General features: G+C 40.1%; 1 protein-coding gene across 1 annotated transcript; it reads left to right on the top strand.

Moving 5' to 3' along the window:
* Positions 1 to 8582: 8582 nt before the first annotated feature.
* Positions 8583 to 13389, top strand: LOC111564273 (elongation factor 1-gamma-like). The gene is made up of 2 exons (XM_055018079.1): positions 8583 to 8677; positions 12915 to 13389. The coding sequence occupies exons 1-2, from the start codon at positions 8583 to 8585 to the stop codon at positions 13387 to 13389; spliced, it is 570 nt and encodes a 189-aa protein (XP_054874054.1).
* The last annotated feature ends 1762 nt before the right edge of the window (positions 13390 to 15151 follow it).

The following is a 15151-nucleotide window of genomic DNA, read 5'->3' as shown; positions in this document are numbered from 1 at the left end:
CTTTATTGCTGCCAGACATTATGCCATCTTGTATTGCTTGTACTATACATTTTAATTGGACTTCCTGTATAAAAATACGATAATATCTGCCAACAGGCAGGTTAGTGTGTGATTCATTTTTTTCTGTTTGACAGTATGCTGCATCTGAGTGTCCTAACTATAACAGCAAGAACTATCACAAATGACACACTTTTGAATGTTTTCATTTTTCTAAATATAAATGTCTTCTCTTTTGTAATGTAAATGTAATGTAAAGAAATGTTCGAAACCATTAATGCAAAACCAAGGAACATGCAGACTGTGTTTTTGTGCACCTTTATATTCCTAACTGGCATCTTTCAAAACCGTCAACACATTTTGAAGAAAAAGGATTCATATGAAGGGCTGCACAGTGGCTTGGTGGTTAGCAGTGTCGCCTTGCAGCTAGAGGATCCCTGGTTCACGTCCTGGCCTTCCAGGGATCTTTCTGCACGGAGTTTGCATGTTCTCCCTGTGCATGTGTGGGTTTTCTCCGGGTTCTCCAGCTTCTTCCCACAGTCCAAAAACATGCTGAGGTTAATTGGTGATTCTAGACTGTCTGTAGGTGTGATTGTTTGTCTTTATATGTAGCCCTGTGGCAGACTGCTGACCTGTCCAGGGTTTCCCCTCCCTTCACCCTGAGTCAGCTGGGATAGACTCCATCCCCCTACAACCCCAATGAAGAATTAGGCAGTGTATAGATAGTGGATGGATGGATGATTCATATGAATCTTAATCTTGTTCTGTCTGTCATTTTTATTGGTTACATGAAGTACTTTAGCTCAACAATTAAACTGTAAAGACACCATCAGGTAAGTTATTTAAAGTAGTTATTAATATTAATAACAGAAAATGAAGCAAACCATATAAATGTTACTCAGAGTTTTTTTGTTTTACAACATGTCTGATTGTCTGGGTGCTCTGGTTTCTAGCCCTAATTTAGCTAGTAAAAAAACTTTTTAAGGAAAACACCGGTTGCTATAAATGTTTGAACAATGTTAATGGCATTTTTGTTCGATAAATGACTTAACAATTGAGCAATTATTATTAATACTATTGTCAGGTAATTTTCTGTCAACAGACTAATTAGCTAAACATTACAGAAAAGTATCTTATTACCTGATAAATGTCTGCTAGCATTTCAGAAGGGGCCTAAAACTTTTTTGTCCAAAGATCCTCCTTCAAGGTAATCCAGCCATGGCTAATTTCTTTCAGATGCCTCATCCACACTAATGCAGCACATATCCTCTGTGCAGAGACGACAACCACCTCTAACTCATTAAGAAAGGTGCTCTTGACACTCTCAAGAAAAAAGCATTAATGTGCTTGTTAAAGGTCTTCAGGCAACTATCTGGCAGAGTTTTTAACAATATGTGTTTTATGTCCTCATTTTTTTTTTTTTTTTACCATTCTTGTTTTTGAAGTGAGCTGAGTTATTTGGTGGTCTTTATGGGATTTGAAGCAGCTTTTATTTCTTCTCTGCAGGCTTTTATGGGGTTTTTTTTGGAGAGATGCGCGTTACTTCAGCAACTGAGGTGCCCAAATGAAGAGCTGAAGTACATATGGTCCAATAATCTAATCCATATGGCTGAAGTTATTCCTCATGTAAACATCCAATTAAATATGCTCTCTCGTTCTCCTCGCAGTGTTGATCTATCATTACTGAACAGGTGCTGTTTGAATAGTGAAATGTGTAAATTTTGGAGCTTGCCCGAGTCGCTCCTCTCCCATGATAGTTGGTGTGCATGTGAGTGCACGAAAAGAGAAGGAAAGAGACAGGAACTAAGTCATTTTTCAGATCGCAATATTCCACTGTGGGATGGAGTCGGAGCGCCTGCAGCGGACCGATCCTGGTCATCACAGTAGATCATATTGCAGGTTCAGTAAATCTGAATTCTAAATGCTGCCACACTAGAAACCCAACTATGTGGCTGCGAGCTTTCTCTGTATCTATAGTGTGACTGTAAAGCATATGGTATATGTGTAGCCCGACAGATATTCATCACTCACTAATAATGTCTGCTTCACCAATTTTTTCCTGCTGCATAATGACTCTCTGGAGACATAACCATCACTTCAAGGCACACAAGGAAACTCTTAATCTGTCATCACACCAACATGTAAAAACAAAGATATGTTATCATTCAAAAGTTTGGGATCACTTAGAAATGTCCTTGTTTTTGAAAGAAAAGCTTTTTTTTTTTCAATGAAGATTAAAATAAAACTTGTGCAATTATGTTAGCACATGAATAAAAGTGTGAGTTTTCATGGAAAACATGAAATTGTCTGCGTAACCCCAACCTTTTTGAATGGTAGCTGGAAGCCTTTAGTTTAAGCTCAACCAGTCTGGCTAGTATACTGTCAGTTACAGAGATTCTTCCACAGACAACTTGCTATCTCAGAAATGTCAATATATAATTGCACAAGGGTTTTCTGATCATCCACCACCCTGTCAACACCATTAGCTAACACAATGTACTGTTAGAACACAGGAGTGATGGTTGCTGCAAATGTTCCTCTGTACCTCTATGTAGATATTCCATTAGAAATCAGCCCTGTCCAACTAGAATAATCATTTACCACATTAACAATGTCTACAATGTATTTGTGATTTATTTAATGTTATCTTCAATGAAAAAAAATGCTTTTCTTTCAAAAATAAGGACATTTCTAAGTGACCCCACACTTTTGAATGGTAGTGTGTGTATAATTTAAAACGCATGACTTTCACTTGGTAAGAGTAATTATACACCATCGTTTTGGTACTTTTACTCAACCTAACTGAGCACTTCCTCCACCTATGACAGTTTCACCTACACTGGATCTACATATTCACTCTGTATTGTCTGAGCTGTACTATAAAGTGTTGCTGCTATCATCCAGTTCAGTTCTACAAAAAACATGACATCCACTTTAAAAACTAAGTATTACTTTTAATGTTACCACTGTGTAAGTCTGACTCCACAGTCGTACAAGTTTCCAACATCCTCCAGCTGTTAGATAATGAAAAATACATCACCATTGATCCCCACTCTGTTGCAAATTTTGCATAACGTCGACTCTGCTCAACAAACCGTCGACTTCTATTTCTGTTATTCATTCTTTGTCCTACCTGGTCACCATTAAAATATAATCTTGACAGTTAGAGCGTCCAACATAAAAGCCGCTGGCGCCGCTTCCACCCAAATGAAACGAGGCCTCCTTTCAATTAAAACCGACTCCTGGCTGTTCTTTGTCAGAATTCCTGTGTTTGTGAATTCCCTGTAACCCTTTCATCACCTGCTCCTCATTAACTCACCTCACAGGGCTTCACTGTAATTTTTCTCCTCTCGCTCTCCTGTTTTCTGACTCTCGTTACCACACGTCGGCACCAAATGATAATGAAACTGAGAGTGGCCACCACAGGCTGTTGTCCACGTTCCATGCAAGACTGCATAATGTGGGCTCCTACAATATGCACACACCTCCCCCAACACACACATCCAGCTGCAATTTCAGCAGGTCGCTCTGCTCGGCGAGGGTTAGCATGAAGGTACAATGAGGCCTGGGCTTAATAGGCCAACACAGCTTTACTTTAGCAGAATTTTTTTCCCTCCTTTCAAATTCATGAAGTTGTCTGTCCCTCCCTCCTTGCTAGAATCCCTGCTGGATGTTTCCACTGAGGCGGACTGAGACTTCATGTTTAAAAATCATCTGCATTTGACCCAATATCTCTGCTTGATTCCTCTTGCAGGCATCTCTGCCAACATAAACGGCTCCATTCCAGAGCAGCATCTTACAGTAGAGCTGCTGGAGATGACATTTTAAAGAAATCTCCACTAAAATCTTTTGTCTTCACTATCTTTTCCCAGAATCCACATCTGCTAGTGATTAAACGGCTCAGCAGCTCTAAAAATTAGCTCAGAATCATATTACTTTTTATTAATAGACTTCTCCCTTATAGTCTGGAGAGAGAAAGCTATATCTCTGTAAAATGAAGAGTGAATAGCCAACTTCTCAATTCAGTTCTGAAATTCAATCAAATTGCCAATTAACTGTATTAGCTGGGGAGACTACATGTTTAGAATTGATGGATCCCAGTTGCTCCTCTTCCTGGCTCTTTATGAAACTGTAAAGCAAGTGAAATCTTCTGAGGAAGACTTTCATCTACTAATCTGCTAATTAAATTTGAATTAAACTTTGATGCTTGGTTATTTACCTGCATATGTACAGCTAAATATTCGCAGATTCCGGGGGGTACAGCATAAATAAAGATGAGGGAATTTGTGTAACGTGTCTTTTTGTGGGGTCCAACTGAAGCCCAGGCGGCTCTTCCACACATCCTCCCTCATCTGTCCCTCCATCCATCTCAATCTACCCTTCCCCCTACTTATTCCCATCGAAGCCCGTGTCAGAAGGAGGAGGGAAAAAGCATTTAGGGAGGAAGAAAATGAAATAAGATTTTACTCTTCCACGGAGGACTGTGATGCTGTGAAAGTGCACAATGCTTAGTTTTTATGTAGCGAACAGACACATTTACCGAGTCTAAATTGCAAGATGGAACAGAGAAAACCACCTGCAGTGTAAAATGTCTGATAATATTATGACCTCTCAGCATCACCTTTTTATTATATTCTTTTTTTACATTCAATTTTATGTCTAATGGCAGACAATTTTTCTGTAAGTAATTATGGAGTTACTTTCCTTTCTTTGAGCAAGAGCAAGGTCTTACAGTTTGAGAACTTTTTTCTAGTGCTTTTCCCTCCAAACCCTGCCCTCTGCTCTGGTGCAAATCTGCTCTGCTACTGCCTGCACTCAGATATGCTGCTGCTGCACAAATTTCTTGAGTTTTCTGTGCACTCAAAAAGCTTCTGCTCTCAGATTTGTCTTCTTGATCTCGGATCTTTCAGAAAACCTCGTCGCCAAACAATTAAATGCCCACTATGGCATGGACCAGTGCTGTCATTTCTGTCTCATTGTAGGTGTGCTCCCTTTACCTTTTGTAGCATCCATACAGGTGGTCACTACATAACCAGGCTCATCTACTCCCACCCTCCAGGGCTTATTATATGTTATGAGGTTAGCAGGGGAACCCAAGCGCAGACTCACAGAAACTGACAGACAGCTGAATGAAGGCTTATAGATTTAATTAATCAAAAAAAACAAAACCAATACGTAAATGGAGAACTGAACTGAGAGAACAGAATAAAACCAAACAACTCAAAGCTCGACAATAAACACTATGAATACCAAAATGGAAGTCAACCAAAACTAAACTGAACTTACAAAGCTAAATTAAGGAGGAGTACTCACTAGATGGGGAACTGAATACAGAGGGGAAAACAGGCTGAGGTAATCCAGGGGCAAATGGGGAAGAGGAAGGAACAACTGGCTAGAGACTGAAGCTGAGCTGACGAGAAACCGGGAGGAAAACTGAGTCCATGTGTGAGAAAATCCAGGAGGGGGGAAAACGGAGTCCAAAAGCAAAGCCAACAGAATGTCTTGAGTCCGTGACAAGATGTGAGTCTTTGAGGGTATGTGGGTCAATGATCCGGCAGGGAGTGAATGAATGAGCAGGGTTTAAATAGTGAACAGGAGATATTGCGGGCAGGTGAGCTGATTACTGCAATGTGAGTCAGGTGTAGTAATCAGGTGAGTGTAGACAGGTGAGAAGGGAAAGCAAGAGACAGGGACGAGAGAGACAAGGGGGAAAGAGATGACAGACAGAGGGAGCCAAAGGGACAGGTCAAAATAGATGCAGAAAATCAAGGAGGAAGAAAGAAAGAGGGAGAAAGAGGGAGAAGGAACAGGAGCAGGAGCAGAATCATAACATTATATGTACTTTACGTGCTTTCTTGTAAGTCATTTGGAGTTAGTACATATACTACTGGTCAAAAGTTTTAGAATGACGCTATTTTTCCATTTTTTTTAATTGAAATTCAAGTAGTTCAAGTCCAATGAATATCTTGAAATGGTACAAAGTTAAGTGGTGAACTGCCAGAAGTTAGAAAAAGGTAAGGTTACAAAAAAATGGAAAAAATAATGTACATTATTACAACAAGAAATGAGTTAACAGAAGGCCCAAAGCCACAACAGAATCTGAAGACAAGTTTCTGAGAGTCAACAGCTTGGTGATAGGCAGCTCACAGGACAACAGCTTCAAGCACAGCTTAATAGTGGTCGTAGTAAGAAGTCTCAGTTTAAGCTGTGAAGAGATGGCTTGGAGTTGCAGGTTTGACAGGATGAGTTGCAGCAAGAAAGTCATTGTTAAGATGTCTGAATAAGAAAAAGAGGCTTGCCTGGGCCATGAAACACCACCATTAGAGTACTGAAGACTGGAAGAAGGTATTATGGACTGATGAATCAAAATTTGAAATATTTGGTTCATCATGCAGGATTTTTGTATGCCGTCAAGTAGACGAAAGGATGATTCCTCAGTGTGTGACATCAACTGTCAAACATGGAGGAGGAAGTGTGATGGTCTGGGGCTGTTTTGCTGGATCCAGGGTTGGTGACTTGTACAGAGTGAGAGGAACCCTGAACCTAAACAGCTACCACAGCATTCTGCAGCACCATGCAGTACCCTCTGGTATGTTCCTAGTTGGTCAGCGGTTCATCCTACAGCAAGATAATGACCCAAAACATAAGTCCAAGCTATGCCAGAACTACCTTAGGAAAAAAGAACAAGATGGTAAGTTTGAAAACATGGAGCAGCAGCACAGTCTCTAGACTTAAACCCCATGGAGCTGGTCTGGGATGAACTGGACAGAAGAGTGAAAGCAAAGCAACCTACAAATGCCACACATTTATGGGAACTTCTGTAACAGAGCTGGGAAGAACTTTCTGAAGAAAATTTGATTTCCATTGTGGAAAGAATGCCGCAGGTGTGTTCAGCTGTTATATCTGCCAAAGGTGGTTACTTTGATGAGTCAAAAGTTTGGAATACATTTTGATTTCTAAATTGATTTTTTTTTTAAATTTATTTATTTGTTCTATGCTTTCATTTTAGAGTACAGTGAGACATTAATGTGCATAATTTCCAATAAAAGACTGGAAACACTGTGGTGTTCACAAAATTTTGACCAGTAGTATATATCAGTCTTGTATTATTTCTTAGACAGCACATTTAATAGTTGTCACATATTACATTGGCTTCACGTCGCTAAAAGCAAAAAATTGGTCCGTTCATTTTTATTGAATTTTCAGCAGACACTGCAGCTTGTACCACCTAAATCAGAGACCTCAAGTAAATATTTGATTTTAATGATACTGTCACTTTCTTCAAATAAAATTGCTGAACACATATTCATAGCATTGGAGCACAACTATGATGATATCCTTGCCGTCGCATTAATTATGCTCAGTAATGCCAACACAGTTACTAGGCAACAACAAAATGGACACCAGCATGTGTGTCTGCTTCCCTGTCCAGGGTTAAAGATCACATGTTACATAATCTCTGTAAAGATACCAAAATAACTCCATGGTAAACAAGTCGATTTTGCAATGAGCAGTATTAAAACATGCTCCTGGCCCTGGACTCTACCATATGCCAGAGAAAAGGGAGATAAGGTGGGGAGAGACCTCTTTAGACTGTGAGTGTTTCAAGTTGATTTTATGAGTTTATATATGTATATATATATTTGTTTGGGGGGGGGGTTCTTTTTGCAAAATTGATATTGAGTTTGTTGAAAACTATCTGTCTTGTGTTCATTTGCAGTTCTGTTAATTAATTAGTGTTTTTACCTCTTCTAATGTGTCAAAATGGTTGGGTCAAATGAGTGTATATATGCCTATGTTTCTGATTGCAGTTCAGTATGCTGTGTTTTGCCTTGAGTTCTATCTTGTCGACCTCTTTTAGGCTCCCTTTCATTAATATCCTCTTTTGTCCTTGTTACGGTAAATAAATGCAATTCCCCCTTTTTGAAATCTTTAATGCTTCAGTCCCTTCAACCATCGCACAACCACACTGATGGAGATATTGCAGATTTGTCATTTCATGTGTCAAGTATAGTTCCTTCTCTAATCTCTGCCGAATGAAAACCTCAGCAAAAAACAACCTCATTATACAGCAGAGAGCGACGGCTCCACCCAGAAAAAAGTCGGACTCATCAACATTAGATCTGCTGTGTCTCTCAACCCTTTGTCCCTCTTTTCTTATGGAATATAAAAGGTAAAGAAAACAAGACGAGTCTGAGTTCTGTTTCGATGTGCTTTGAAGTTCGACCCTCCCCTTCACCTCTCAGCTTTCTTTGCATGAATATCGCCCATAAACAATCTATTATACACAGCTTCTTCAGGTTGTTATGTAGCTATCAATTACTCATCTTGAAGCATCTTATCAGTCTGCATCCCTTCAGTGTCTGCAGCCTGAGGCGGGCCTACAGCGCTCCAGCTCTCAGGACCGCCGCACCTTTGCAGCTTCCACATCGCCGGAGAGGAAGCAGGTTGAAACTGTAGCTAAAGCACAAGTAAACAAGAATGCGCCTTGAGGACAAATGCTGTGCGAGAAAAGCATCTGATTGTGCCTCGGAGGAGTTGTGTGATGTTCAGACGAGGATCACAGCGGCCCCTGACATCTGAAGATGGCGTTGTTGATTCCCAACAGTCCTACACTGCTCCAGATCAGGAGGCAGATCCTGATGGGGAGGGAAGGAGGGGTGGGAGGGGGACTGAATGCGTATGAATATATGCAGCTCTGATGGTGGATTTGGGTGCATTTCAGAAAAGCGCACCATATGCACTTGTCACTGAGTGGATAATCCCGAGATATGCGGGATCAAGGTTAATCTGTCGTTAAAAATGAAATGGATTCAGAACATATCAAGACGCAATATCTCTCGCTCAGCATGTTTGTGGTTTTTGCCAACGCAGCACATTTAGTTGAAGGGCGAAAGTCATGATGACTTACTTGAGAGTCCAGACATAAAGCCTGTATGGGTTTTTCTCCAACTCAGTACATTCTCCACCACCTTTCTTTCACAGTCTTTCTTTTGCACGATAGAGAGTGGACCTTTGCAAGGATCATCTATCATTACATGAGATTACCATTTCTTTGCATGCAGGGATCTCTTAGGATTACAGGGAGATTACTTCATATTTTTAAACCCCCCTGTGCCAGATCTGCCTTTATCTTTTCCATCCAGCAGTTTTTGGTAAGACGCTGAATCTCAACCGAGCTGAATACTTCTCAGGGAATTCATTTCCACATTCTCACCATTAGTAAAACTTGTAATTTATGTGCGTCCTTCTTCATTCCAGCTACTTTTGTACAAACAAATGAATATTATATGCCTCAGTCTTTACATTTTTCATACCAATTAACCAAACAAGCTTTAAATTTCCCTCAAGACTCGCTTGCTCCACATCCCTAAGGCTTTGAAGGAGATGCAGGAGTGGTGCTGTGGAGGAAACCACACTTCATTAACAATGCGGGGAGCCATAATGGGTAAATGTGAAGGTCATGTTCTGATGATATTGTCATTACAGGACTGACGTATTACATGGATGATACAGAGGATAAAAATGATGCATGAAAATCTTGTCACCAAACAGACAAGCAGGCTTTAAAAAAATGAGAATACATTACATGCCTCTTAGAAGAGGATATTACATGCCATATGCTTATTTGCTTTCTTTCAAAGAGTGAGATTAGAATATTCATATAAAAGTCAAAGTCTAAAGCTGAAGTTAGAATTTGTTTAGACCAGCTTAGCATAAATACTTGTAACAAAGTGGTACATCTAGCCTCGCTCTGCACAACATTAAGAATTAACATCCACTAACACAGCATGGAAAATACCAATATTGTTTAACTGGAGTTTTCTCAGCTCATGAACTTGTGAACCTTATCGTACAAAATTGTGAAATTTGAACTCTTGCAAAATGTCTATCAACACGAGAGTAAGTCTTGCTAAAAGTAGCACTCATATTACCAACACATGTAAATGACAGACTCCGTATAAGGAGGGAAGAACATCACTCATAGGTTTCATTAAGCACAGTTTTGATCCTCAGTGTGATTTCTTTATCTATTGCCATTGTGAGGGAAAAATTACTCTTTCTCCTTTCTAAGGTATTTCCTTGCAGCTGTTTGCTGACATCATCCTTAATTATCTTCAGACAGGCAGATGCTATAGGAGGAAGATATACAAGGACTCTCTGCTATAGTCAAGGTTAGATATCGTCAGTTCTGACTTGACTAAGCAGACGAGTTGTCTCCATATTGGTCTGTAATCTAAATCTGACCTTCTCCCAACTGCAGTACATACCCAAAGACCAGAGAGAATCCTCAGAACTGATGCTGGCATTGCTTGCATGTCCTGCTGCTCTGTTGGTGTCACTTCTCCTGATGTCAGTAAACCTTACTCACAATATAAGTCATCTGAGTCTCCAGTGTGTCTCTCTGAGTCTGCCTCCTCATCCTCTCTCGACCTTGTTGAACTTCCACAACAGCCAGTTCCTGACTCATTCTAACTCCTGGCTAATCCAAAAATGAGCAACAAGGTGAAGCGTAGGTGGTGATAAGGCGTGTCAGGCAAACATCTCTGACCCATAAAATGTTCTGTGGTGATATCCTCTTGTTAAATCGGTGAGTTATATAAAAAATTCTATAAAAATTCACCTTCCATACAGGTGTCATTGACAGGGAAATAAGCTATAGAGCCTAAAAGTGCTTTTTTTTCCAAACATTTTTCCAAAACTTCACTTTAGAGGTGGTCAAAACTAGCAAACCCATCGTCCTGTGTGGAATAGTAAAGCAGCTATAATCATGAGTATGAAACTCAGTTAAAAAAAATACTAAAAATCTCCTTTTAACCCAAAAACTGATATATAAAGCAACAGTTTGTGATTTTGATGATGTATTTTGGACCTGTGCAAAAAATGGCATGGGGGTTTATACATGCATGTGAGCTGTGTATACAGCTACACACTTATAGGTTTTGTGTTAGCACAAGTATGACAGTACAAATCATTAATGTCACATTTTGAGGGTACATTAACATTAAAAATGACTGTATTTCATTCAGGTGACTGTGTGGTTTACTAGAAAACTTAAAGGAACCAAGGCAGCATTAACAAAATTCGCTTCATATATGCATTTCTTGCTGTGACAAGCCAAAACATCTGGTCTGCTGTTTTCCAAGAAGAGATACCAGTTAAAAAGGTACATTTGGAAGTAGCAGCGGGCATTTTCCAGTCTCTATTTTTACAGTGTCAAGACAACTGTTATATCCGAACATATCTTGAGCTGGAGTCCATCACCATGCTAAATAATCTCATAACATCCTGACTCTACCTGATGCACAGAAATGACATTTATATCAAACTTCTCATGTCACTATCGGGGAAAAAGGGTCAAATAAGTATAGTTATCCAAATGTTGAACTCTTTCTTCAACCATGTCTTTTCCCCTCTTTCCTCCACTTAGCATCTCGCCGCTCTTTCTTGACAGCCCATCATCCCCCACAGATGTATCTGGTGTCAGGATTCACTGACCTCTACAGCTACAGCCCACCCCAGCGTAGAAATGATATAGCTGTGACTGGTGAAGTGTGTTCTGTTCACCAGCAATGCCACAAAACTGCTGGTTATTGTCTGAATCACTTTTAGAAGTCGACTTGTTATTATCCAACACCTGACAGGGTTGGTCACCTTGTGGACAGGGGGGAGTAGGAAACGGGCTCCGACTGACACCAAGATGAAGAGTTTTAGTGTATTTTTTTTTCCTCACTTTCGTTAATCAGATGTTTTTAGTTGTTGCTACCACTTATTGGAGAGATGAGGAGGCATCTTGACACTATGTTGTCTGTACAGATACTACAGTCAGCATCTCCGGATCAATATTGTTTCCTATAGTTCTGCACAGTGCACAGTCTCTCACTGCTCTGCTCATTAGAGATCTGTCTGACCTATAGGTTTACAGTGTGGTCCAGCTCTAAACCTGCACAAACAGGAGCCACCTAAACATAATGCAATAAGACGGTCTATCACAGTGCAAAGGGCATTGTGTTGATTTTTTGTGTCTCATATTACTGACAAAATGGCTTCATTGCTGAGCCTTTTAATAATTGCAGCCTGTTTCACGTAACAGGGGAGAATAGAGAGTAGCAGCACCATCTGCTGGTCAGACTTGTCATGACAGAAAGAAACCAAACAATATTTACATCTCCCCTTACATACTGTATATATGTGAATTTGCATATATAAGAAATGTCACCATACATGGCTGCTTTTCTCATTCTGACAGACAGAGGACAGACTATAAATGACTGGAAGAAGACAAGCCTTTTCCTGGATTCACAGAAATGTCTCCAGCAATTAGGGAACTTCTTGAAATTGTACTTCTCAGTGAAACAATCTTTGATGGATTTCCTAGACACTAATTGTGAAGTAAACATGGACTCCTCGGTGACAGATGAAATATGTTGGACGTCCTCAACCCTGTAAGTGCTGCATACACAGCAGCCCCCGGTGGTTTTATGGTGCCTGGAGAAGTTTAATTTATGCTCAAAAAACTTTGTATAAAGTGGCCCATCCAGTAAAGGAAGCACACCCCTGTGCTAGACACGGTGACATGCAGCACTGTTTTTGCATATTTAGTTCAGCCAAAAATGGGCTGTTAGTATTTAAACATTGTCACCTAACTTTTGCTGCTTCACTTCAAGGAGCATGAATAATTAGGAAACCATCAACCACAGAGGAAGTAGAGATCTCACAGGCAGTACTGCTCACCAGACAACAGGCTGAGACAAAAACGTGATTAAACATTTTGAATGAACTCTTCCTTCTTCTTTACTTAACCTGGTCACTTAATTTTTCGCTCCAGGGATTAATAGTCATCTAAGTCTAAGTCAATGCTTAACTTGCAAGTCTATGGGCCACTGGTGTCTTTTGTAAACTGTCTCTTTAAGTAGCTGGTTTATAGTAAATAGTAGAAGGAATTGGAAAAAAGAGAAGATGCCTACTCCAGAAGAGGAAATGGATGACTGTGAGCCTGTTTTGGCTGCAGAGCCCAAAGCCAAGGACCCCTTTGCACACTTGCCAAAGAGTGCATTTGTCATGGACAAGTTCAAGAGAAAATATTCCAATGAGGACACCATGACAGTAGCCCTTCCCCACTTCTGGGAGAATTTCGACCATGAGGGATACTCAATCTGTCTCCAAATACCCCGAGGAGCTCACCCTTACCTTAAGAGCTGCAACCTTATCACAGGTATGTTCCAGCACCTGGACAAACAAAGAAAGAATGTCTTCGTCAGTGTCATCTTGTTTGGCCCCAACAATGACAGCTGCATCTCTGGTAGCTGGGTCTTCAGAGGCCAGGAACTAGCCTTCACTCTGTCTGACTGGCAGATTGACTACAAATCATATGACATGGTAAAGGAGTAGTTTTAAAATATTACTGGTCCTATACAGGCTTAATGCAAGAATATAGAGTGTAGTCAAGATGAGACAAGCATGAAGTTTCAGTCATAGATGAGTTTATTTCGAACAAACGTTTAGCCACATCATTGTCAAGCTACACTGTCTCTAGAATGTGCAGATCTATGTAGACCCTGCCTTTCTCCCCATACACTCCTCCCATTCACTGCAGCACGAGCACACCAGCTTATCTACAGCTCTGCTCAAGCACAGTAAAACTACTCTACGCTACACAATAGCAAGTTGTAACACTGCAGTAACTCAGCCAAAGATGCTCAAACCAGAAACTGACTCTGAAGAAGAGCATAGACAGAAAGTCACTCTGCAAGTTGACATGATTGGTTCCTTTGGTTGTTATTTGTTTGCGACTGTTTCAGTGTGGACATGTTCAGTCACTGTGTCTTCCACGATGTGATAAACACCATATGGACAAATTTGAAATATTTGGTTCATCACACAGGATTTTTGTACACCGTTGAGTAGGAGAAAGGATGGTTCCTCAGTGTGTGACATCAACTGTCAAACATGGAGGAGGAAGTGTGATGGTCTGGGACTGTTTTGCTGGATCCAGGGTCGGTGACTTGTTCAGAATGAGAGGAACCCTGAACCAAAACAGCTACCACAGCATTCTGCAGCACCATGCAGTACCCTCTGGTATGTTAACAGTTGGTCATGGGTTCATCCTACAGCAAGATAATGACCCAAAACATAAGTCCAAGCTCTGCCAGAACTACCTTAGGAAAAAAGAACAAAATGAACCCCATGGAGCTGGTTTGGGATGAACTGGACAGAAGAGTGAAAGCAAAGCAACCTACAAGTGCCACACATTTATGGAAACTTCTGCAATAGAGCTGGGAAGAACTTTCTGAAGAATATTTAATTTCCATTGTGGAAACATCGCCTCAAGTGTGTTCAGCTGTTATATCTGCCAAAGGTGGCTACTTTGATGAGTCAAAAGTTTAGAATACATTTTGATTTCTAAATAGATTTTTTTTAAAACTGAATTTGTTTGTTTGTTCTATGCTTTCATTTTAGAGTACAATGAAACATTACCATGCAGCATTTCCAATTAAAAAAACTGGGAAAATTTGGAATTCTAAAAGTTTTGACCGGTAGTTTTCCAGAAACATTCAACCAATTCAAACCAACTTCAACCTCCTATAAAACCACTTGTTTGCCATTACAGAAACATCTGTTGCTGTAGGGAGCAGTTGCATCTGGAACACAGTATTTGACAAAATGTAAGCATAAGTACTCCACAAGATGGTCAAAAACATTTCTAAATAGCATTTTTATGTGGATTGGATTGTTGTTTAGTTTTGAGTGATGCTAAATTTTGGTTGATGACATACAAATTAAAAACGCTGGCATGCTACAGACAGTCCACAGATTTTAAATTGGCCTTCCTGAAGCCAGAATCTGATACATGTCTGCTCACACTGTCCAGGTCAATCAACCCACCACCAAGCCCTCATTCTGTCTGTCCACTCACAGTTCAATAAAAATATGTCAGATACAATGGCTGTATCATTTGTGTTCACAAAAGAGAGGCAGGCAATGTCACTTTGTGCAATTTTTAAAGCTGAAGTTGCACTGTTGGCTTTTATTCTGCTGTACCTGTATGAGCAGACATTTTTTTGTTTGATTTAATTAATACTTGAGAGTCAGCAGCCGTAAGTGTTTTCTTATTAAGAATATGTAGCATTAAATGTCTTATGTGTTACAGTGG

Source organism: Amphiprion ocellaris, chromosome 15, assembly GCF_022539595.1.
Source record: "Amphiprion ocellaris isolate individual 3 ecotype Okinawa chromosome 15, ASM2253959v1, whole genome shotgun sequence".
Classification (NCBI taxonomy): Eukaryota; Metazoa; Chordata; class Actinopteri; family Pomacentridae; genus Amphiprion; species Amphiprion ocellaris.
This window is presented reverse-complemented; position numbering and strand designations above follow the sequence as displayed.

Bases quoted from the DNA above. Each gene is read 5' to 3' on its own strand.
- LOC111564273 (XM_055018079.1), top strand. From the start codon at position 8,583: ATGGCGTTGTTGATTCCCAACAGTCCTACACTGCTCCAGATCAGGAGG. The intron at 8,678-12,914 runs GTATGAATATAT...CTCTTTAAGTAG, and splicing joins GTGGGAGGGGGACTGAATGC to CTGGTTTATAGTAAATAGTA.